We start from the raw sequence: 23,961 nt of genomic DNA on the forward strand, positions 1-23,961 counted from the left end.
ACTATGCGTCTGCATTCACAATACAATAAATGACCACACATTGTGCATCTGCTTGCTCTGATCAATCCCCAGATCTCGCTGAGCTCCATGCATTGAGCCCAATTCTCGGCAACATCGCGATTATCAACGTCCGTGAAGGATGCTTGCTTTGTGCTGGAGGCCATTGCAAATTGGTTTTCTTAGACAACAGTAAAATAAGAAGTTAGCAAAAACAATGACTGAGAACAGTGGTTCTCAAAGGTTGTTTTTTTCCTCCCTGGACCACTTGAAAATTCTTCAATGGACCACTTGATAACACCCCTTATTTTTTTGTTCTACAAATCAAAGCACACACATAACTCACATTTTAATTTCAATGTCATCATCATCATCATCATCAAAAACCTGTGGCATATTATGTAAATAACAAGCCACGTCTCTGTGAAGGGCCCCTTTGACTGGTAAATGTTTAGGGAACAATTCATAGAGTGCACCAGTGCCATGGTTATGAAAATCACAGGACCTTAGCCAGGGCCTTGTTACTCTGTTCAATAATCTGGTCTGGTCAAAAAGTAGACTCAGTTCCTGTCATCGGAAAGGGAAGTTTGTTGAATAACATATATAACAAGTGATTCATCTATGGTCACAGAAAATGGGGCAATTTTTTAAAAAAGTTGGATATTATGAAGGAACAACTTCAGCTAGAATGTCGTTGGTGGGGAAATTCTCAGAAGTGGATATGTATTTTATCAGGCTTTAATTAAAAGTGAGGAGCAGATATAAAACAAAAGCAGCAGAACAAAAATAGACCAAACTACAGCCTTAGGCCTGACTGCAACCTTGGTGAAGCTAAGCAGGTCTAGGCCCGGTTAGTTTCTGGAAGGGTGACTACCTGGGAACTCCATGTACATCGATTCCTGCATTGAGCAGGGGGGTTTATTTATTTATTTATTTATTTATTTATTACATTTTTATACCGCCCAATAGCCAAAGGGTTGGACTCGATGGCCTTGTAGGCCCCTTCCAACTCTACTATTCTATGATTCTGGACAGGAAATTATGTAAGATTGGTGCCACAACCGAAAAAGCTCTGGTAGACACCTGCTGAGCTCTAGTTGAGGTTTTTCAGTTGTGGCACCAATCTCACATAATTTCCTCTCCAGAATCATAGAATAGTAGAGTTGGAAGGGGCCTACAAGGCCATCGAGTCCAACCCTTTGGCTATTGGGCGGTATAAAAATGTAATAAATAAATAAATAAATAAATAAATAAATAAATAAATAAATAAATAAACCCCCTTGCTCAATGCAGGAATCGATGTACATGGAGTTCCCAGGTAGTCATCCTTCCAGAAACTAACCAGGCCTAGACCTGCTTAGCTTCACCAAGGTTGCAGTCAGGCCTAAGGCTGTAGTTTGATCTATTTTTGTTCTGCTGCTTTTGTTTTATATCTGCTCCTCACTTTTAATTAAAGCCTGATAAAATACATATCCACTTCTGAGAATTTCCCCACCAACGACATTCTAGCTGAAGTCGTTCCTTCATAATATCCAACTTTTTAAAAAAATTGCCCCATTTTCTGTGACCATAGATGAATCACTTGTTATATATGTTATTCAACAAACTTCCCTTTCCCTTCCCAACAAGCTGTCTCTTACCAAACAGGGAGCCAGAAAGTATAGCTTCTTTAAAGAAAGTATAACTTCTATGCACAGATGTGGGTAAGGCACACTTATTTTTTTATGTGTGGGCTGTTAGCACCACTTGCTGTCCAAAGAAAGAAATGCCAGGAGATGGTTATATAATAATGACTCTATCTAGTTATATACTCTGACATTATTTTAAAGTGCCCAATTTGTTTTCACTGTCCTTCCTCTCTTTTTTAAATGCAGAAACGTTGGTTCCTGATTCATTCTTTGTATTAGAAACTCTGGCACCCAAGCAGAGCTGAAATAAAATAATTATAATTAAAAAAAAACTAGGTCGGCTATTTGAATTTACGTTCCTGTGAAGTTGCCATTTTTTCCTTGACAGAAGCTCTGCTCCTTTAACAAGTGGACAGCAGCACTCAGGACTAGACCTATTATTACAAGCACAATGCATTGAAGCAGGAGTGGGCAGTAAGTAGGTTTCCTGTTTCTTTAGACTTCAACTCCCAGAATTCCTGACCATTAGCCATGCTAGCAGGAGTTTCTGGGTGTTGGAGCCCAAAACCTCTCAAGATCTACCCTCTACCCAGTCCTGGGTTGATGACCATAAGGAAAGGAAGACAGGGTTCCTGTACCTTTAATAGTTGTATTGACAACATAATTCCACCAGGTGTCATTTGTATTCATGCAGCACCTGGTGAAATTTCCTCATCATCACAACAGTTAAAGCTGCAGGAGCCCTGCCCTCTTTTCTATCTGGCCACTCTAGTATAGCTCCAGCAGCTTTACCTGTTGTGATGAAGAGGGAAATTCACCTGGTGCTGCATGCATACAAATGACACTTGCTGAAATTCCCTTTTCTACACAACTTTTGAAGATACTGGAGCCCTGTCCTCCTTTCCATATGGTCACCCTAGATAAAAAATGTCTTCCTATCCACATTGATTTGAGGTGTCATGAAAGGGCAGCAAATTCTTATTTAGTTGTTTTAAATTATATCTGTAGCCCCAGAGAAAGGACTTGTAGGATTTTCTGTCTCAGGTGCCAAAATAACTTGGTCACCCTTACATCTTGACTTGGGTGGTATTTGCTGTTCCACCATCTCAGGCAGAAAAAAGATCTTTTGGGCCTGCCCTGGATATCTTCACATAACGTATCACTTAGGACTCAAAATGTGTACTACCAGGCCACCTTCGCTGCTGAACTGACAGACAAACATGCCAGCAAACTGAATGCTAGTTCTGTATCTTGGGCCTTCTGCCCCATATGGGGGAAATTAACAATGCCTGAGAAAGAAGATTCCCTCCACCAGGTATTTGGTTACAGGGAGCGTTGTTAATTTTTATCAGCCAGAGCAAGAGGAAATGGAAGAAGAGGCCAAGTGAAGAAATGTAATAAGGCCTGGGAATGTGGGGTGTGACAAGTAGGTAGGACTTGGAAAGGAGGGGGGAAAGAATGGGATACTATCGTTGCTCAGCAGGTAGAGGAACAAAGCGGAGAAAAACAGTTGAGGAGAAGCAGAGAAGGCCAAGACCAGCACTACCATTTGGCAAAGTGAGGCAGATGGCTCAGGTGGCAAATGCTGGCAGACAGCAACAAGATGTTGGGGGAGAGGACTGTGTGCCCCATGGCCTGCCCTGCACCTCCTAAACTAGCCTTCTGAATTCAGATGTCGTGAAAGATGGTGCCACATCTTCTGTGTTGATTTAACTGACAATCCTGTTGGCTTTTGTACGTGGAATGGGTGGCGGGGGTGCCATCTTGTTCTTCACCTCAGGCAGAAAAATGTTCCAGGTCTGCCCTGCCGAGGAGGGAAAGACGAGAGAAGGCAGCTGAGGAGAAAGACAAGAGAAGGCAGCAGAGTCCTGAATATAGAAAGAAAGAGAGAAGTAGAACAGCCCTCAGCCAGTGGGGAATGGGAAAACTCAACAGCAGAGGAGCCCCCAAAATGTGGAAGTGGCTGTCAATGTCCTAATAACTGTAACACTGGATTTGTAATCAGCTGTAATTTAAGGTTAAGGTTTGCTGTTAAGTGTGTGTGTGTGTGTGTGTGCGTGCGTGCGTGCGTGCGTGCGCGTGCGTGTGCATGTAAATAATCTGGCACCTGAGTTATTGCCAATCTGCCCTACTGATCTATTTCTATTAACAGTTCTATTAATAATTCTACTAATATTAATATTGTAGAAAAAGCTGAAATTATCAGAGAGATACAGCAGGGGGTGGCGAAAAGGAGCAAGTTTCCCAGGTAATGGGGGGGGGGAATGTTGGCAGTTGATGTGGAGGGAGGGGTAGAGAAGGAAGACCTGGAATGAGGGAGTAATGGCTGACAGATAAGGAAGCTAAAGAAAGTCTTCATGAGACAAAGAAGAAAGCAGGTGAAGAAGTCGAGAATAAGCACCTGAGACAGCGGAAGACCAAGCGTGAAAGATCTGACAGAGAAAGAAACAGTTACCGTTAACAGGCACAGCGTCTGTTCCTGAAAGAACCAAAGATCTGTGCAGTACATCAGGCCTGACTGAAGCTGAAGGGGTGACTTTTAGGGGTTCGTATTTTGTGAAGGGACACCTCCGCAGGTGGAGAGACAGAGCTGTAACAGACTCACTGTGGTATAAGTGTCACTGCTGTTGAAACTGTATTTATTTAAATGATAGAAGCACTTATTTATTCTGGCATCATTGTTCTATGTATTGACTTCCCTTTCTTTATTATCTGAATTCTGTACTTAGCCTTTCCTTTATTTTATACATTGGTGTCCACCTTGCCCTGTTGTTTAGACCTAATTACATTCCTAGGAAACTGAAGTTGACTACGATGTTTAATATTACACAGTTGAGAAAGGAGAAAGGGCCCTCTTCATCTCTGCGTGTCTCCCAGCCCTGAATCATGGCACATGGAGAAGTGGTACTAAGTGTGGGACCTCCTAGCCCTGCTCCACTTGTGTCTCCCTGTGTGTGTCTACATGTGTCGGTTGGGAAGGGGGAGAAGACCAAAGTCCCCACCCCACAGAGAAACAACCCCAGAAACTGCAAAGCTAGGGTGACCCTATGAAAAGGAGGACAGGGCTCCTGTATCTTTAACAGTTGTATTGAAAAGGGAATTTCAGCAGGTGTCATTTGTATATATGGAGAACCTGGTGAAATTCCCTCTTCATCACCACAATTAAAGCTGCAGAAGCTATACTAGAGTGACCAGATTTAAACGAGGGCAGGGCACCAGCAACTTTATCTGTTGTGTTGAAGAGGGAATTTCACCAGGTTCTCCATATATACAAATGACACCTGCTGAAATTTCCTTTTCCATGCAACTGTTAAAGATACAGGAGTCCTGTCCTCCTTTTCATATGGTCACCCTATGCAAAGCAGATGCAGAAACAGAGCCAGCTTCATTCTGCCATGACCCCTGCCACTTCTCTTTGCTTTCTTTAGGCATCCTCTGACCCTGTTCAGACAACACGCTAAACCATGCTGCTTAACCACAAAATGGTTAACAGAATGCTTAACCATGGTTTACGGTGTCACCTGACACAGGTTTTCCCTAACCATCTGCCCCGTTAACCACATTGTGGTTAGGCTCACTAAGGAAAACTTAACCACAAAAGGGTTAAAAGTGTTGTCTGCAAGCATTCCACATGTGGTTAGCATTAACCACAGCTGAACATGGTTAAGCTAACCAGAAAGATCAGAGTGTTGTCTGAACCAGGCCAATAGCCCCATTCAGACAACACACTAAACCATGCTGCTTAACCACAAAATGGTTAGCCATCAATACTAAACTCTGTGGCTTTTCTGCAGTGCACGCTCCTGGAACTTGATATCAGCTGAAGCATTTTCTACTAGAGTGACCATATGAAAAGGAGGACAGGGCTCCTGTATCTTTAACAGTTGCATAGAAAAGGGAATTTCAGCAATTGTCATTTGTCTATATGGAGAACCTGGTGAAATTCCCTCTTCATCACAACAGTTAAAGCTGCAGGAGCTATACTAGAGTGACCAGATTTAAAAGAGGGCAGGGCACCTGCAGCTTTAACTGTTGTGATGAAGAAGGAATTTCACCAGGTTCTCCATATATACAAATGACACCTGCAGAAATTCCCTTTCCAATACAACTGTTAAAGATACAGGACCCCTGTCCTCCTTTTCATATGGCCACCCTATTTCTACCCATTTTGTGACTTGCAACTTGCCACAGGAGGGAAGGCAGGTGAGAAGCCCCCATCAAGAGAGGTTTGGAGGGAAGTCGGGGATCTCCAAAGGTGACTGTAGCAATTGTTTGAACCTTTGGCTCCTACAATCACCTGGAGGCATAAGCGTGCGCAGCTCATTTCATTAGGATGTGCACCTGAAAGGCTGCAATTGCAGCAGAGAAGGGGAAAGCATGCTTTTGGGGCCTCCGGAAAGTGCATAGTTCCCCTGGGGATGCTAATGGTGGCCGCACTTTCCCGTCCTCCTTAAAAGCCCCAATTCAAGCAGTGGGGGTGCAGGAAAGTGGTGGTGGCCCTGGGAAATTAGGGTGTGCCTGGGCACACCCAGCACACCCTGTGTGCATGCCTATGCCTGGAGGCTTCTTGCCACCTGAAGTCTTCTTCAAAGCCTGCTACATCAATTAATACCACTTAATATGCCACGACACAGACTCTGAACAACAGGCCCGGCCACGGACACTCCCTGCTCAAGCCAAGCACCACCGCTTGATACTCCTGAGGCGAGGGACAAACACCGCCTTTCTCCAGACTATGTGGAGAAAGGGGTTAAATGGAGAATTTCAATAATAAAATAATGCGCTGTGAATTATATGTGCTGAGGTGAATTATTGTCAGAGTGGGTGTTAAATGAATAAACTTCAGATGATAAATGCCAAACAGATACGTGGGATATACCGGACCTTGGGATATCAGGCTGCAACGCTGTCTAGACTGGAAACCAAGCCCTTTGCAGTGCAGTCACTTAATACCCTATGAGACCCCATTACAAAATTATGCAAAACAACAGCAAGCCCCAATACATATTCACTTTGTTTAGTCTGCTGAACCCTAATATTACCTTTTCTATCCCCTGCCTGCATCCTTTTTCCCTTGCAGCTCTGCATCACAGGAAAGCCTTCCAGCTGACAGCCAATTCTCTTCACTCTTATTTTACATTCAAGCACCTCGTTCCAGCCTGGCTTTCCCCCAAAGACCCGCCTTTCCTTTCCCTTTCCTCCCCTACTGTATCTTGCTTCTAGCTTCCTATTCAAAGCACATAGGCCGCGCTTGCTTTATTTTTGTACAGTGCCTATCAAGTAGAGGTGCATGGTAAACCACAGTCAGACACCTAGTTTATATAGGTCACAGAATTCAGCTGCTTTATATATCTACTTCCCCACCACCACTTCCATAGGGTGACCATATGAAAAAGAGGACAGGGCTCCTATATCTTTAACAGTTGCATAGAAAGGGGAATTTCAGCAGGTGTCATTTGTATATATGGAGAACCTGGTGAAATTCCCTCTTCATCACAGCAGTTAAAGTGCAGGAGCTATACTAGAGTGACCAGATTTAAAAGAGGGCAGGGCACCTGCAGCTTTAACTGTTGTGATGAAGAGGAAATTTCCCCAGGTTCCCCATATATACAAATGACACCTGCTGAAATTCCCTTTTCCATGCAACTGTTAAAGATACAGGAACCCTGTCCTCCTTTTCATATGGTCACCCTAAAGACTTCCATCTCCTTCCATTAGAATTGCGCTCTAAGGTGGAACATTGGTGGTCACATCCATTTAATAAATTGCTATGAATGGTGCTGGTCCCTTTCCATTACTTAGTGCAGCTGCATGTTGCTCAGTCTTGTACCAACTTTGGTCAGGACATGGAATTTCCAAAATGGAAGGGAACAGGTGGGGTTGGGGTTAGGAATACTTGCACTGACATCCCAAGTTTATGCTTTGCATACAAGTATGGACATTAATACTTCTATTGTAAATCTTCCGGCGGGGTGGGTGGGGGGTGGCGTTATTGTTAAAATAAAATTACTTTAGCCCTCGCTATTGAAGGGAAGTATAACCAAAGTTGAAAGATACTGTATACATTTCTTTGGGAGTAAGTCCTTTTGATCTCAGTAGGGCTTACTTGTGGGTAAACATGCATAAGACCAGGCTGAAACATTGTACTGTCTCTTGGAGCTCAGACAGCTTTAGGGCACAGTCTTACGCATGTTTATAAAGAGAGAGAAATCCTATAGTTCCCAACGTTCCCCAGCCAGCTTGTATGACTTTTTCTCTGTCTAAACATGCTTAGGATTGCACCCTTACAGTACAATCCTTACAAATGGTTACTCAAAGTAATCTTCATTCCAGGCTTAAATTTCAACACCCTTCATGATGTCCTGCTCATCCCACTTACCTCTCCTCCAGGTACATTTGCCTCCATCTGAGGGCCATTCTGCCCACCTCTGCTCTGAACAGTGTGTATTCCCCAACATTGATACAAGGATAGAAATTGATATTGGGGAGAGGTCAGCATCTTGGAAAATATCACCTATTCTTTTGTATGTTTCTATCCATTAAGGCTGGGGTGGGCTTGTCGCTCTTGAAGGTTTTTGGCCTAAAACTCTTAAGAACATAAGAAGAGTTCTGCTAGATCAGACCAAGGGTCCATCTAGTCCAGCACTCTGTTCTCACAATGGCCAACCAGCTGTTTACCAGGTACCCACAAGCAGGACATGGTGCAACAGCACTCTCCCACCCATGTTTCCCAGCAACTGGTGTATATAAGCTTACTGCCTCTAATAATGGAGGTAACACATAGCCATCAGGGCTAGAAGCCATTGATAGCCTTCTCCTCCAGGAATTTATCCAACCCTCTTTTAAAGCCATCCAAATTGGTGGCCATTACTACATCTTGTGTTAGGAAATTCCATAGTTTAGCTATGCGCTGTGTGAAGAAGTCCTTCCTTTTATCTGTTCTGACTCTCCCACCACTCAAGCTTCATGGGATGACCCCGGATTCTCGTATTATGGGAGAGGGATAAAAGAGAGTGACCATATGAAAAGGAGGAGAGGGCGCCTGTATCTTTAATAGTTGTATTGAAGGGAGAATTTCAGCAGGTGTCATTTGTATATATGGAGAACCTGGTGAAATTCCCACTCCATCACAGCAGTTAAAGTGCAGGAGCTATACTAGAGTGACCAGATACTAAATATGACAGGGCTCCTGCAGCTTTAACTGTTGTGGTGAAGGGGGAATTTCACCAGGTGCTGCATGCATGCAAATGACACCTGCTGAAATTCCCTTTTCTACACAACTGTTAATGATACAGAAGCCCTGTCCTCCTTTTCATAAGGTCACCCTAGATAAAAATGTCTTCCTATCCACATTCTCCACACCATGCATATTCTGTACATCTCTATCAGGTCCTTCTGTTATCTCTCCTATCATCCATCACCACTGGCTATGCTAGCTAAGACCAAACATCTGGAGGGTCACACACTGCCCATCCCCGCCTTAAGGCAATGAACATACATTTGACAGCATGTAGACAGCGCCTGGTAAATCTCAGAAGCCAGTTTGTAGGGGACCGAGTAGGATTTCCATGCTCAGAAAGTAGGGTGTTGGAGTCTCCCATAGCTCCTGCGCTCGTCTGCGTTAGCAAAGGCAGAATTAATTATGAAATATGTTTATATATTTCATTTGCATAGCTACCACAAGATGTTGTGATGGCCACCATTTTGGATGGCTTTAAAAGGGGGTTGGATAAATTCCTGGAGAAGGCTATCAATGGCTACTAGCCCTGATGGTTATGTGCTACCTCCAGTAGCAGAAGCAGTAAACTTATATACATCAGTTGCTGGGGAACATGGGTGGGGGGTTGCTGTTGCACCATGTCCTGTTTGTGGGTCCCTAGTCAACAGCTGGTTGGCCACTGTGTGAACAGAGTGCTGGACTAGATGGACCCTCGGTCTGACCCACCATGTGCAGTTACATGTCAATATCCAATCAACTTGTGCCATTTTCTATTCCCCCAAGAGCTCAGGGAGGTATACATCGTGTCCTTTCCTCCCCATTTTGTTCTCTCAATAATTCAAGTAGGCTAGGCTGAGAAAGAGCAACTGGCCCAAAGTCACTCATTTAGCTTTTGTGACTTTGAAGGGATTTGCACTCAAGTCTTCATGGACTAGGTCCTACACTCTAACTGCTATGCCACTCTGGCTGAACATTAGATTTAGAATTAATTAAGCAAAGAACCTGTTTGCAAGTTTACATAACTGGCATAATTCATTCCAAGTGCAGAATTTCCTTGATGCACAATTTTGATTTGTCTTTTAATTTTAGGCACAGTGCACCTGGCTAATTGTAACTTTTCAACACTGCTTTAAAATCAAGGGGGAGTTTCCTGGAAGTTTTGTTTTGGTAGCTTTGCCAAAGTGGGAGAGGGTTAAATTAATCCAGAGATGGAAATACTTTTATAGAGCAAAAATACATACACAGATACAGATAAATTTGTTTTTAATAAAGGAGTTAATTTTCTTTCAATCCTATATAAAACAATAGCAATTAAAAACTTCATTTTTGAAAGTAAATATTTACATATGAACAAGGAACTGTGCAAAATTTACATGAAAAAAAAATGGAAAGACAGGATTTTTTTTCCCTAAAAGACAAAATAAAAAGGTGTAACAGTTTGTTGGGTGTTGATAAAAATACTGATCAGCATTCAGTTTACACACAAAAAGAGTTAAGGTGCAATCCACAGGAAACGCTTCTCACACAAGGCTCCGTTGAAATCAATGCCAGTTCATGTAAAGCTCCCTTCATTTCAATAGGATTTGCACAGGAAACGTTTACGGTGGCCCCTGCCCTTAAAATCTAACATGAGAGTTCACACAAAGAAAGCCGACATATTTACAGTCATAAAAGTACTATCAATAGACAATTTAATACAATAACCTCTGAAAATATAAAGAACCAATTAGTATATTTGTAATAAAAAAATAGGTACAAAGAGGGGAATTTTGCTCTGGACATCTTTAAAGTAAGCCCACAGCTTGCATACAGTCTTTTAGCAAAATAATTATAGTTTACATAGCCATTTTTTTTTAATGTTATGTGCCAAAAATTATGTACAATTACTGACAAAATACACCAATCATTTTTCAACACTTGATTTCACACTGAGAAACTGTCTTTTTGATGATTCCTCTTAACTTTGATTTTTATTTAATCTAAGCTTTCACTTCCGCTAAAAAACACAGTGCAAGTAAAATATATTTATGCTGAAAAGGTTTTTCTTTTTTTTTCTTTTTTCTTTTTTTGTTTTAAACTTTACAGCTTTACAAACTATAGCAAATAAAATGCATTTCTTTTTTTCCTTTTTTTTCTTCCTTTTTTTTTTTTTACAGATGCTGATAAAACATTCAGAAGTAACCCTCCTTTTGTGGGTCTTCAGAGTGGGTGGGGTGCCTCTAATAAGCGATTATAACGAGATTAAAAGAATTGAGGTTACGCTTAAAATTAAGTGTAAACTACAATTTGAACAATTTTGGGGCAGGAAAAGATAAATATTTTATTAAAATCAGTTTGCTTTGCTAACTGACTCCTTTTAAAAGCTAAAATAAAATGAGGTCATCTGCTGTAGGCATATACCTATATAATCGATTTAGTTAAGTAAAACTGAACTAAAATGCACAATTAATGTTGAAATTGCTACAGGATCTGACACAGAGTAGCTGGTTATTTGCTAAACGGTTCCATCAGTCTCTAATATGGCTTGTTTGGCAAGAAGGCCACTCAATCAAAGAGATGAGTTAAACTTTAAATTGTCCTCTTATCGTCTCCTCAGGCCTTTGCAAGTTTCCTTACGGTCAAAGAAAGGGTTCTCTTATACCAAAGAGTTTATGATAAATGGGAATAGAAAACGCTTCCTTGTACAGAGGTGGTTGTCTCAGAGTGGTCGTGGTTGTCTTCGATGGGGTGTGTATGTGTTGTTTTTTTAAACAGTATCCCATATGCTCGTTACAAAAAGGCGTAATCTGCAAATATATATAAAAAAAGTGTCCCCAGGTGTCTTCTCCGCCAAAAAATACCTTGATCTTCTCCACTTTTACTTAAGGAATGCTTTGTATAGCAATAATGAATGGCTTGTCTCTCGCTCATTTTCTAAACAAAATATGAGGTCCCTGAGGTTCACCCGCGTTATCCTTTGCCGTGTAAACTGCCTGGTCGTTCCAACTCCAGAGCTGCCTGGGACTGCGACGCTTGTACTGGATCCCTGCGAACAGAAAGAGAAGAAGTCATATTTTTATTTTATATATATATATATACACATCACAAACACACAATCTTTACACCACATATAATACATACAAACAAAGGTATACACAAAACTAGGGATGTGCTCTGCTTCTCTTCGGTTCAGAGAAGCAGGAGCGAGGCAGCCTAATTCGCCTCCAAAAAAGGCAGAGGCGAAGAGAGTCAGGGGGGCTGCGGATCAAGGCGAAGAGGATCGCCTCAATCCGGAGCGTCACCTGCAGTTAAGTGGGGGGGAGGGGGACTAATCTGGCGTTGCCGGCGCCGCCATCCATCAGGGAGGAGGGACACTTGCCTTCCTCCGTCGCAGGCTTCAATTGAGGCCCCGGTTGAAGCCAGAAGTGAAGGCCGAGGCCTCTTCCGGCTTCAACCGGGGCCTCAATTGAAGCCCGCGACGGAGGAAGGTAAGGGGGCGGGGTGGGTGGGTGGCTTATCTTGCACCGCCGCTGCCGCCGCCGTCCATATAGTGATGGCGGCGAAGCTGGATCTCGCTCCGCAGAGCGGGAGCGGGAGACAGGTGGAGCAGCGCGAAGAGGATTGGGCCCGATCCGGATTTTCCGGATCAGGCCACGAAGCGGATTGGGGGGTCCGTGCACACCCCTACACAAAACAACTACACTAAAATACAATTTAAAAAATTTAAGGATAAGGTTAAAGTATATTTTTGGCCCTCTTCATGCCAGAAATGCTAACTAACTTCTCAATTACTATTAATATGTTAATCAAATTCAATTCTTTCTTATGACTTATCTGAATCTCATACACTGGATTCACAGAATCATACTCCATTTCTCTCTAAATTCTTTAATTACAATTAATACATCAATCAAATTTACAAGAAGTCGTATTTCTTAAGGCCTCTGAAAGAATCCTTCATAATGCCAACTTCAGCCATGTAGCATATGGAGCATGGGAACAGGATAACATGAAATTCTGACAAGCTAGCTATATAGCTCAGTGAGAAACAGACACCCCCATAGGTTTCTCTGCATAAATGTATGGAACTGAATAAGTTCATCTAGCACAGCATTGTCTTCTCCAGCCTTCCCCAACGTAGTGCCATCCAGATGTATCAAACTACAACTCCCAGCATCCCCAGCCAGCATGGCCAATGGCCAGGGATTTATTTATTTTTATTTATTTATTTATTACACTTATATACTGCCCCCATAGCCAGAGCTCTCTGGGCGGTTTACAGAAATTCTAAAATTGAGATAAAAACAAGTATACAAAGTTTAAAATTTTAAAACACAGAACATACACACATAAAGCATTAAAAACCGTTAAAAAACTAAAACATGTGGGTAATTAAGATGTGCCGAGTGGGGACTAGAACCCAGATCTCCCGACTCCCAGTCCAACACCTTAGCCACTACACCACACTGGCTTAAGCTTTAAGCAGCTCCTCTGGTTTACTTTTGACTTTGAAAAAGAGTGCTATGGAAGCTTCAGTCCTTCCCATCTACATTACTATTCAAGACTATTATTTACTGTTTCTTCAGTAGCTTTCATTTCTTATCCCATTCATCCTTGAAACAACTGGATTAGGCAATTAGACTATAGGCCTCTCCGCCTGTATTTTCAAGGGCACAGCAGCTGATCCCTCTGGAAAACCCTCCCTCATGCAGTTTGGGAGGCAGAAAACGTAACATCCTTTAAACATCTCCTGAACACATACCTTTTCACACAGGCTCTCCCTGGACTTTTAACTTAGCTGGTTTTATATTGCCTTTTTTAAAAAAACAAAACTTTTAATGTTTTGAATTTATCTGATACGTTGAATTTTATGGTTTTAATTGTGCACTGCCCAGAAGAGAGCCTCGGCTAATGGGAGGTATAAAAAAAAAACGTAATAAAATAAATAAATAAATAAATAATCTAAGCCACCACTATCATGAGCATAAGTAGGCATGTGACAGGTTATAGCATACGCAACGCTCTATATGCAAGACTGACTTGGTCACACTTAGGTCCCATTGAAATCAATGCAAAAAGTTATGACGTAACTTTAAGTCCCACTGATCTCAGTGGGAATGAAGCAAAATGGACATAGCCTTGGTCCAACACATCATTCTTTGGCATGCCCCTTCAAAACACCAGTTCTGGACATTTACATCTCGATGTATTCACAGTTTCCCCTCTTCCCGCCCGTCACCGCACACACACTTGTGTTTGTGGCAATGTCAATCACACAAAAAGGCCCCTAAGACACAGGTGACCACTCAAGGTTATCTAAAAATTTCAACCGGGATATCCTATCTCAAAAACCAACACTATGCTACTATACACACACAACACTGCTTGCATATTGGTTGATTTTTTTATGTTACTTATTAAGATTATTTAAGATCCTGCACTTTCTATCTCAAAAGAGATACTAAAAAGCATCCTACAACACTAAAAAGTAAAAATAAATTCATAAAACATTAAATCCATTAAAATAGAATTAAAATGAAGAATGGGGGCAGCACGTAAAAAGCAAGTACAATTTTACAAAAAACCCTAAAAATTTCTAGTGTGGAAGACTGAATGCCTGCTGAAATTTAATGTGGCAGAGAAGGATAAATATTGTTATTGTTAGTGTGATGCTGCTCTGCCTTAGCATCTATGGGACATACATTTCTTTTATTCCATGCACAAAAAAATATTATGGGAACTGTAGTTTCCATACAGGTGTGTTGAGGGAGACTTTAAGACACATCCCAGGATTTTGAATCTTCAAGAGTAGGGGCAACCTGGTGTCCTCCAGATGTTTTAGACTACTACTTTCATAATCCCTGGCTGTGCTGGATGGGCGATATGGGAATTGTAGTCCAAAACATTTGGAGGGCACCAGGTTGCCTACTCCTGCTCTAGGGAGTTCCTTTAACATGCACTGGACATGGAATTCACTACCACAAGATATGGTGTTGGCCACCAATTTGAATGGCTTTAGAAGAGGGTTGGATAAATTCCTGGAGAAGGCTGTCAATGGCTACTAGTCCTGATGGCTATGTGCTACCTTTAGTATCAGAGGCAGTAAGCCTGTGGGCACCAGTTGTTGGGGAACATGGGTGGGAGGGTGCTGTTGCACCATGTCCTGCTTGTTTATCCCTGGCCGATGGCTGTTTGGCCACTGTATGAACAGAGTGCTGGACTAGATGGACCCTTGGTCTGATCCAGTTTGGCCCTTATGTTCTTAATACTAATATTTGCAGTACAGCAAGATAAATGATGCCACATCTACAGGAGAAGGAGAAATTTTAATATAAATTCTGCAATTACTGGATCCTTTTTTCTTTCCTTTTTTTGGTGGTAAGAATGGTTTGTGATGTTATCACATAACAAAGGCCTTCTTATGAGTTTATGCAAAGAACTTTAAAGGGGACAGAAAACATCTGGCACACTGCAAAAGGCTTAGCGTCCCACCTCCAAAGTTAGTTAACTTGTAGATGAATGAAAGGCTAACGGAATGCAACAACAACAGTCCATGAGATATTATAGAGACAGTGGAAAGCTATGTGTACAAGTTGGGTAAGGAACTAAATAAGGAAGGGACAGTGTTCTGCTTACAAATATCCAATGATATCAGAACCTATTAATGTAGCAAAGACATTGGAAACTTATGCTGATTGAGGCCAATGCATATGTGTTTATAAAAGCCACGAAAGAGCAAGGTGATCTTAAGGTAAAAACTGTTGCTCCAGGAAGGTACAAAATTTCCTCTCTATCTGCACCCTCCACCCTCAAAGTGGAGTTTCCAAATGTTTGGGGAATCCAAGTGTTGACTCAGCCACTTTCACTCAAGCCTAGGAAGGCTGTGTCATCCTCCCTCCTGGACACACTTGTGGTGATAGACAATGCTGAGTGTCAGTGAGCACCTGCTGAGTCTCAACAGTCATTTTGCTTCACTGAGGCCCCTCCATTAGCTTATAAGTATCATGAGGACAGATACAGCCTGCATTTCACCTTGAGGTGCAGGAAGGCCCAGTATCCAGAGAGGGGGACTTCACTCTGGAGACCTGGACTCAATCCAACCTCTTCTATGTATACATTGACTTGATACCAAAATATTGGGGGGGGGGGGGAATATGTGTTACACCCCCTGAAACTATATCACTTCAGTCATGCTTAAACCAACGTCAAGTACTTCTCACTGAATACTAGGTTAGGACATGTCTCCATGACCAGTTAGCTTTTGATCTGGGTGACTATTCTGACATTTGCCAGACATAGGGCTCATCTACACCAAGCAGGATATTCCACTATGAAAGCGGTCTATAAAAGGCAGGAGCCACACTGCTGCTTTATAGTGGTAATGAAGTGCACTGACAAGTGTTGGGGCCCATGACACATCTATACCAAGCAGGATATAACACTGTGAAAGTGGTATGAAAGCGGTACATGGTTTGTGTCATGGGCCCCAACAGTTGTCAGTGCGCTTCAATACTACCATATGACAGTAGTGTGGCTCCTACCTTTCATATACCTCTTTCATTGTGGAATATCCTGCTGGTGTAGATGAGCCCATAAAGTCTTTTATAAACACATGATACAGGACTTCCTGGGATTGCACAAGTTGAGAATATGGTACTTTTTGCAAATTAAGGGAGCTCTATAAATGAGAGGTAGCAGCAGACGCTTTGGTCTAGGATAAAAGTAAGTAGTCATGGAGTGGTGAATCTGAATTTGTTTATCAGTGTTATATTTGGTTAAACTCAACCTTTAAAGCAGGGAGGGGGGAAGGGGGTATAATCATGGCACAGCTACAGAAGTCGTATTCTAAACCCATGTACAGCCCACACGTATGGAAGCAGAGCGCACCATTGCTATGCAAAACGGTTATTAAGAGGTGAGTCTATTTCGGTACCAATGTTATACAATAGTAACAAAAATTACAACAAAAATAGGAGTGAATTATTTATGTCAAGACTAGGAATGAATGAGGATTTTGTTGTTGTTGTTGTTGTTATTATTATTAGCATTTTTATACCACCCAACAGCCAAAGCTCCCTGGGCAGGTCACAAAAACTAAAACCATTCAAAGTATAAAACAAACAGTATAAAAACATGATATAAAATACATTTTTTAATAAGAATTTACCCAAATCCCCCACATTTCCTCATAAATGGGATAGAAAGTGCTTGAGATTGGGCGGGGGGATCTCTAATACTGGAGAAAATGAAACCGATATGTTGGTCCATCCAGGCCCAGGACTTTCAGTGCTTAGCTCTTAAAAAACTGGGTTTGAATCCCAGTGTATTCAACCATTTTTGTGGTGCGGCATTAGGTTTGCCAGCTTTTTTTCCCCATCATAGGCTCCTCGGCTACATGGCAGGCAGCTTGGTCCTCTGCATGTTGTAAATACCTGTACCTATTGAATTTGGCAAGTGTAAATGGGCGAGAATTCTACTTCTGTTCGTTTTTGTTAAGAATTTACCAACATCCGCATATCTCTTCATATAGCAGATGAAAGGGCTTCAGGTTTAAATAATCTGAATGCAGAATAAAGGGAAACTGATAGATTCAGCCATCCCTAATCAGAACAGAAATGTGGTTTCCCAGTGCCTGATTCTCTGGGAAAATATGTGGAGAGGCAGTAATGAACTGTAACCAGCAGGTGGCATATATAGTCCAGAGAATCTGATTTTCCAAAAAAGAATCAAAGGAAGAACTATTAACATATGATGTTTGCCTTGAAAGATTGCTAATTGATGTGCAAGTTGAAGTTATAGTTTGTGCAAGTTTATTTATTTATTTATTTACAGTATTTATATCCCGCTCCCCATTCAAAATTTCAGAGCCGTGTACAAGATAAAATAAAATAAAAACAGAATGAAACACGTTAAAATAGATTTTAAAAGAAGCAAAATGTACAGTGAACCGTGGCTGGTCATTAAGGAAAAATTTCCTGGAATAATGACATTTCCAGGAGGCGCTGAAAAGAATACAAAGTTGGCGCCTGTCTGACCTCCAGAGACAGGGGTTTCCATAGGAGGGGGGCCACCACACTGAAGGCTGGTGGACTCCAATCGGAGGATGGTTCTAGGTGGAACCACCAGGAGCAGGCCCTCGGATGACCTCAGTGACCAGGCAGGTTGGTAGGGGAGAAGGAGCTCTCTCAGGTATCCTGGTCCCAAGTTGTTTAGAGCTTTGTACACAAGTACCAGAACCTTATACCTGGCTCGGTAGCGAATAGGCAGCCAGTGCAGTTCCCTCAGCAGAGGAGTTACAAGTTGGAAAGGGGCAGATCCTGACAACAGCCGAGCTGCAGCATTCTGCAGCTGCAGCACCTGGAGCAGCTTTAAGGGCAGCCCCATATAGAGCGCACTGCAGTAATCCAACCTTGAGGTTACCAACGCCTGTACCACGGTGGCCAAGCTATCCCTGTCCAGGAGAGGCCGTAGTTGGCGAACCAGCTGAAGCTGGAAAAAGGCACTCCGAGCCACCGTGGCCACTCGAGCCTCCAGCAACAGAGATGGGTCTAAGAGAACCCCCAAACTACAAACCTGATCTTTCAGAGGGAGTGGAACCCCATCCGGAACAGGCAATGAGCCTCTCTCTCAGACTAGGGAACCTCAATGCTATTTGTTTTAGCAGAGTCATCTTCAGGCATTTTGGAGAAACGGTGGGAATGTTTATTGCATTGTGATGCATCTTCCCTACTCCCCTCAATCTTCTACATTCCTGGTCCTCAGTACTCCCATCATCCAGTTCATAGGGGCATTAATGAGTTTCCTCACCCCACCTCTGGCTTCACAGAGAAGCCAAAGGTTCACATACCTCATCCATCTCTTCATGTTTAAACCCCTTGGCTTCAGGCAGGACCATGCACCCCATTCCACAATTTCATGGCTTCCTAACAGCATCAGATTCGTTCCCCTTATTTCACTTTCTGATGAAGCACAGCTTTCAAAAAGGAAATGGAACATCACAGTGGCTGCTGCAGTACAAACACTGCCTTAAGTTGCCAGCTTGTGGTATAATCAGTCCAGCACCTTCCATCAGAAGTCACCTTTCACTCCCCCCAGAGTGAACAAGAATTTCTTCCAGGAAATTCAGCTGCCAGACCTACTGGTTCCAGCCTACTGTGGCGCCAAGATGCACATGAGTGGTGAGATGCACATGAGTGGTGAGATAAGAGATCCCACGAGCTGGTGAATTCTTCATGTTCCCGCACTTACTGTGTTCAGGTGCACAGAATTGTGAAGCAGCTAGACTGCGTATCCTATACATGCCTGGCATATTGTAAGGAGCAAGGCAGAAAGAGGAAGGTAGTTTTCAGAAGACAGACGGCTGCATTCCTGTTGAGCAGACAGGTTGGCTGTTGCATGGCAATCCTTTGCATTTTTATCACAATATGTGTGGGACCACGAACAACTGCTCTGTGACATTTACTGTAGTGCCACCTAGATGGACTTAAAGAAAGCTAGGTAGGGAAATAAATAGTATTTCATCTTAGGCAAGTGGGATCTGATGTTCATGGCTAATCTTCTAATCAGAAGATTTTACAGCACAGATTCACTGGAAGCTTCTCCTGCACCAATGAAAAGAAATCAAGGATTTCTGTAAAACTTTTAACAGGCGTAATGTTGGTGGGCTTTGAGCCTTAGATCAAAGACGAAAAATCCACAATACAGATAAGATTAACAGCCTTAGTCAAATTGCCTAAAACGTCTGGATGATAAGTCTGAAGAAAGCCTTGTCAGAATATATTATTGCCAAAGCTTTCTGAAGATCGTAAAAAGGGGCTTGGAGAAGCCCCAAACTTCCCAAGAGCCAAGATTGATCATCCTTTCAGGAGCAAGAAACAAAAGTTGGGAGAAGAGGAAGACAGAGATGTTAAGGTAAGTTTTGGAAGCAAATTTAGGACAGTCCTGAACCTACATTCAACTCTGGAGAGCAAATCCTTGCCCGGATAGCATTAAAAGTAATAGAGCTTGTGCTCTAGCCAAAGCCAACTAAAGGGGTGCTACAGATACATCTTCCTTTTTCTTCAAGGACATCCACTCTAAAATTAACCTCAAGAGCAAAGTAGATCTAGGAACTTCCGAAATCTGTTTCAGAGGGAGTCTGACTTTGCCATGTGTTACCAAAGAGCTCAGGCCTTGCTGCTGTTTTAAGTATCTCATTAGCATCTCGTGTCCAGATATCTCCATTTTTCTGGGAAGGTTGAATCAAGCAAAGTCTTGTGGAACCAGGGCAAGATCACCCAAGATGTAGTCGCTGCCCTTATTTTACAGTGTATACTAGGAGTGGCACACCCTTCCATAAAAAGACGTATCAGGATTTCAGGTATATACTGATGCCTTACTCTATTTCAATCAAGCCATCGTGGTTGCACCCTTTTTGAACTGGCTGACCCAGAACTCTGATGAGGGAAAGCGCTATGCCAAAACCAATGCCACCATCAGTCAACACATTTAAAACTCATTCGCATCTGCTAAGGTTAGGGATCTACACCCAAAGGACCTACACTCGCCCTCAGTTCCCCCACTGGGGTTTCACAGAAGGACACTCTTGTGGTCCAGCACAAGGGGAAGCCCTCAGTCTGCAGCACTCAACCCCTCTCCATAAGAGAAGCCCCTTTCCCCTCCTGCTCTGAAAAAAGATAATATTTGCACTGTACTTTCTTTTCGCCAACTGCGATTTGCACGACTTCATCTGAAAACTCTTGCCCTCCCCTCTGCTTATTTGGCATCACTCATTCTTCCCTCTGACTCTCTCCATCTTCTCGTCTCCCCACCTCCCCGTAGATGTAATTAAATAGTTGCCAGTTCCATTTGAACGCCGCTCATGTATATTCTCTTTTTATTTTTGTAATGAACTATATACTTGCTTATGCTAATCTTTGGCTCTTCGTCTTTGTTGCCAGTTCCCCCATTTTAGAGAGGTCAGGTTTAGATCAGCTGCTTTTTCCCACTGGGGCATCCTAATTCCTGCTGCCCCCTACATGCAAGGCTAAAGATTATATTGAAAAATGTTCCTCCTGTACACACAAACAAGGTGAACAAAGGTATGCAGCAAAACCTGAGAACTCAGGATCTCTCCTGTCCCTACATACCAAGTTCTCAAACATTTGCGTAGGCCATGAAATGGGGTGAAGTTTCAGGGAGGAAGCAGAATCTATTCCCCAACCCCACTGCCATTTCCCTCGGCAAGAGCTGCTGCTGATTTTGGATGTTACCCTGTGTGTGGCTTAAGGAGCAGGTCAAATGGCATGTTCTATTACCCTTCAAATGCCAGCACTGAAGCAAAACCCCACCCACAGTTCCTTGCACATAACCTGCACTGCACATGAAGATTCATAGAATCATAGAATAGCAGAGTTGGAAGGGGGCTACAAGGCCATCGAGTCCAATCCCCTGCTCAATGCAGGAATCCACCTTAAAGCATCCCTGACAGATGGTTGTCCAGCTGCCTCTTGAAGGCCTCTAGTGTGGGAGAGACCACAACCTCCCTAGGTAACTGATTCCATTGTGCCACTGCTCTAACAGTCAGGAAGTTTTTCCTGATGTCCAGCCAGAATCTGGCTTCCTTTAACTTGAGCCTGTTATTCTGTGTCCTGCACTCTGGGAGGATCGAGAAGAGATCCTGGCCCTCCTCTGTGTGACAACATTTCAAGTATTTGAAGAGTGCAATCATGTCTCCCCTCAATCTTCTCTTCTCCAGGCTAAACATGCCCAGTTCTTTCAGTCTCTCTTCATAGGGCTTTGTTTCCAGACCCCTGATCATCCTGGTTGCCCTCCTCTGAACACGCTCCAGCTTGTCTGCGTCCTTCTTGAATTGTGGAGCCCAGAACTGGACGCAGTACTCTAGATGAGGCCTAACCAGGGCCGAACCAGTACCTCACGTGATTTGGAATCTATACTTCTATTAATGCAGCCCAAAATAGCATTTGCCTTTCTTGCAGCCATATCACACTGTTGGCTCATATTCAGCTTGTAATCTACAACAATTCCAAGATCCTTCTCGTTTGTAGTATTGCTGAGCCAAGTATCCCCCCATCTTGTAACTGTGCCTTTGGTTTCTATTTCCTAAATGAACTGCACACAAGAATCTATCCCGGCTCATCTCTTAGCAGATAATGATGCAAGGTTGGCAGATGGTTTAGAAGCAGGAGTACAGTTCAAAAAGCTTGAGAAACACTGACTGCCATATATACGAGGAAGCTGGAAGCTTCCAGGCAGGTCTTGGGGGCATACTCCTACTGCAATTTCAATGCCTTTTTCAAGGGCTACCTACTCTCATGGTATGAGTAGGGTAACCATAAGAAAAAGAGAACAGAGCTCCTCTATTTTAACAGTTACATAGAAAACGGAATGTTAGCAGGTGTCATTTGTATGCATGCAGCACCTGGTGAAATTCCCTCTTCATCACAACAGTTAAAGCTGCAGGAGCCCTGCCCTCTTTTGTATCTGACAGCAAAACAAGAGGAGTCCTTACTATACATAAGCAAGCAGAGTTGACTGAAGAAGTATCGACATGCATATTGTAATCCGGAGTTGCCGTTTTAGCATTCTGGACATTGTCTTGTTCACTTACAGCAAATACATTTGCTTCTATTTCAAGTTCTACAATTTTTACAATGTTTAATGTTTTAACACATATTTGTAATATTTATGTCATATGTGATATATAATTTGTTTCTCAATACAGCTATGATTTGTACAGTTCTTTTTGCAGTGTGTACCATTTGTACAGGTCCTATCTGCTTTGCTCCCTTTTGTACCTGGTCAAGAGGGCAGAGCTCCTGCAGCTTTAACCATTGTGATGAAGAAGGAATTTCATCAGGTTCTACATGCACACAAGTGACCCCTGCTGAAATTAGCTATGACCCATTCAATGAAATATGGTCTCCTTTTCTCGATTACATCAATGGTACAGATGTGGCATCCAACTCTGGTTTAACAAATCTTCCTCTGACCACAGTAAATTGAAGGAAACAAGCTCGGTTCGGCATCTACAGAAATCGTGTTTGTGTATTTATTAGAAACGCTGTCTGACTTGTATATTTTTATATATATTTTTAACTTTTTAAAAACTGCTTTGTTAAATAGAGTTTAATAAATATTATAAAAAAAAAAATCCCCTTTCTATGAAACTGTTAAAGATTCAGGAGCCCTGTCCTCCTTTCCATATGGTCACCCTACTCATAGGACCTGAAACTGTGGATCATGAGGAGCATCCTGTTTGGCTGCTCCTACTCAGAGAAAGGAACTCTTCATCACTCCTTCGTCAACCGGGTCATGGCCAAGAAAGCACAGGTGAGTACCATATTATGGGAACCTCTACATATGCAGGGGATCTTGCCATAATATATTTAGAAGCTTCCTCAAAAACGCTCAAGCAACCAAATTCACACAGTAAGAGCAAACACTTGATTTGCCAAGATAAAAAGTGGGTCCTTCGTGTTCCTCTAATATTGAAAATTATGTCCACATGTTAATTATGCAATTGCACAGGAGAGATTTTTCTTGGCTTTTGCTGCTCTTGTTTTTAGCGTTTTGTTTAGTAGCTAAACAGATAATGAATTTCTCCCTCATTTTGTATTATTAATATTCAACATTCCTTGAACCTTAGCATGCCAATCTGAGCCAACTATTTTGGCAGCTTTTGTTTTCACTGCAAACCCCGAAGACACGTGTACACTTAGAGAGACGAGGAAAGATCCGTTTAACTGCAACAGCAGCCGCACAGCTGCGAGTCAATTAGATCCAAAGCAGCTGGTTCTTAATTAAGCAAACAAAAGCTTCGATTCAGGAAGTCTGCAGTTGATTTGGCCATCCAGCAACTGATTAATCTAAGATAACTAAATTAATCAGAGTTCGCTGAAGTGAAAACAAGATGTCCTGCAGGAAATAAAAACAAATTCCTGGTCTTAAAGGGAATGCGAAGCTCAATGTTGATGCAAGCGTTTGTAGGCGGGCGTGCACATGAATCCACGCACACATTAAGCAGCCCACACAGCACTTAAAAACAACTTTGGTTAAATATGCAGCAACCCTCTGTTCAAACGAAAGTTGCTTTCAGATATTACATAAGGAGCAGCAGCAATGCAGCCCAGCGTAACA

General features: G+C 42.5%; 1 protein-coding gene across 1 annotated transcript in view; it reads right to left on the reverse strand.

Moving 5' to 3' along the window:
• Positions 1–10,090: 10,090 nt before the first annotated feature.
• The window catches only part of TAF4 (TATA-box binding protein associated factor 4), an 86,978-nt gene continuing 73,107 nt past the window's right edge, over positions 10,091–23,961 (reverse strand). Inside the window, exon 16 of the mRNA XM_063146804.1 lies at positions 10,091–11,869. Within this exon, the coding sequence (XP_063002874.1) occupies positions 11,702–11,869 (168 nt within the window). The 3' untranslated portion in view covers positions 10,091–11,701. The remainder of the gene's footprint in view (positions 11,870–23,961) is intronic.

This window comes from Elgaria multicarinata, chromosome 1 (genome assembly GCF_023053635.1).
Source record: "Elgaria multicarinata webbii isolate HBS135686 ecotype San Diego chromosome 1, rElgMul1.1.pri, whole genome shotgun sequence".
NCBI classification, from domain to species: Eukaryota; Metazoa; Chordata; class Lepidosauria; order Squamata; family Anguidae; genus Elgaria; species Elgaria multicarinata.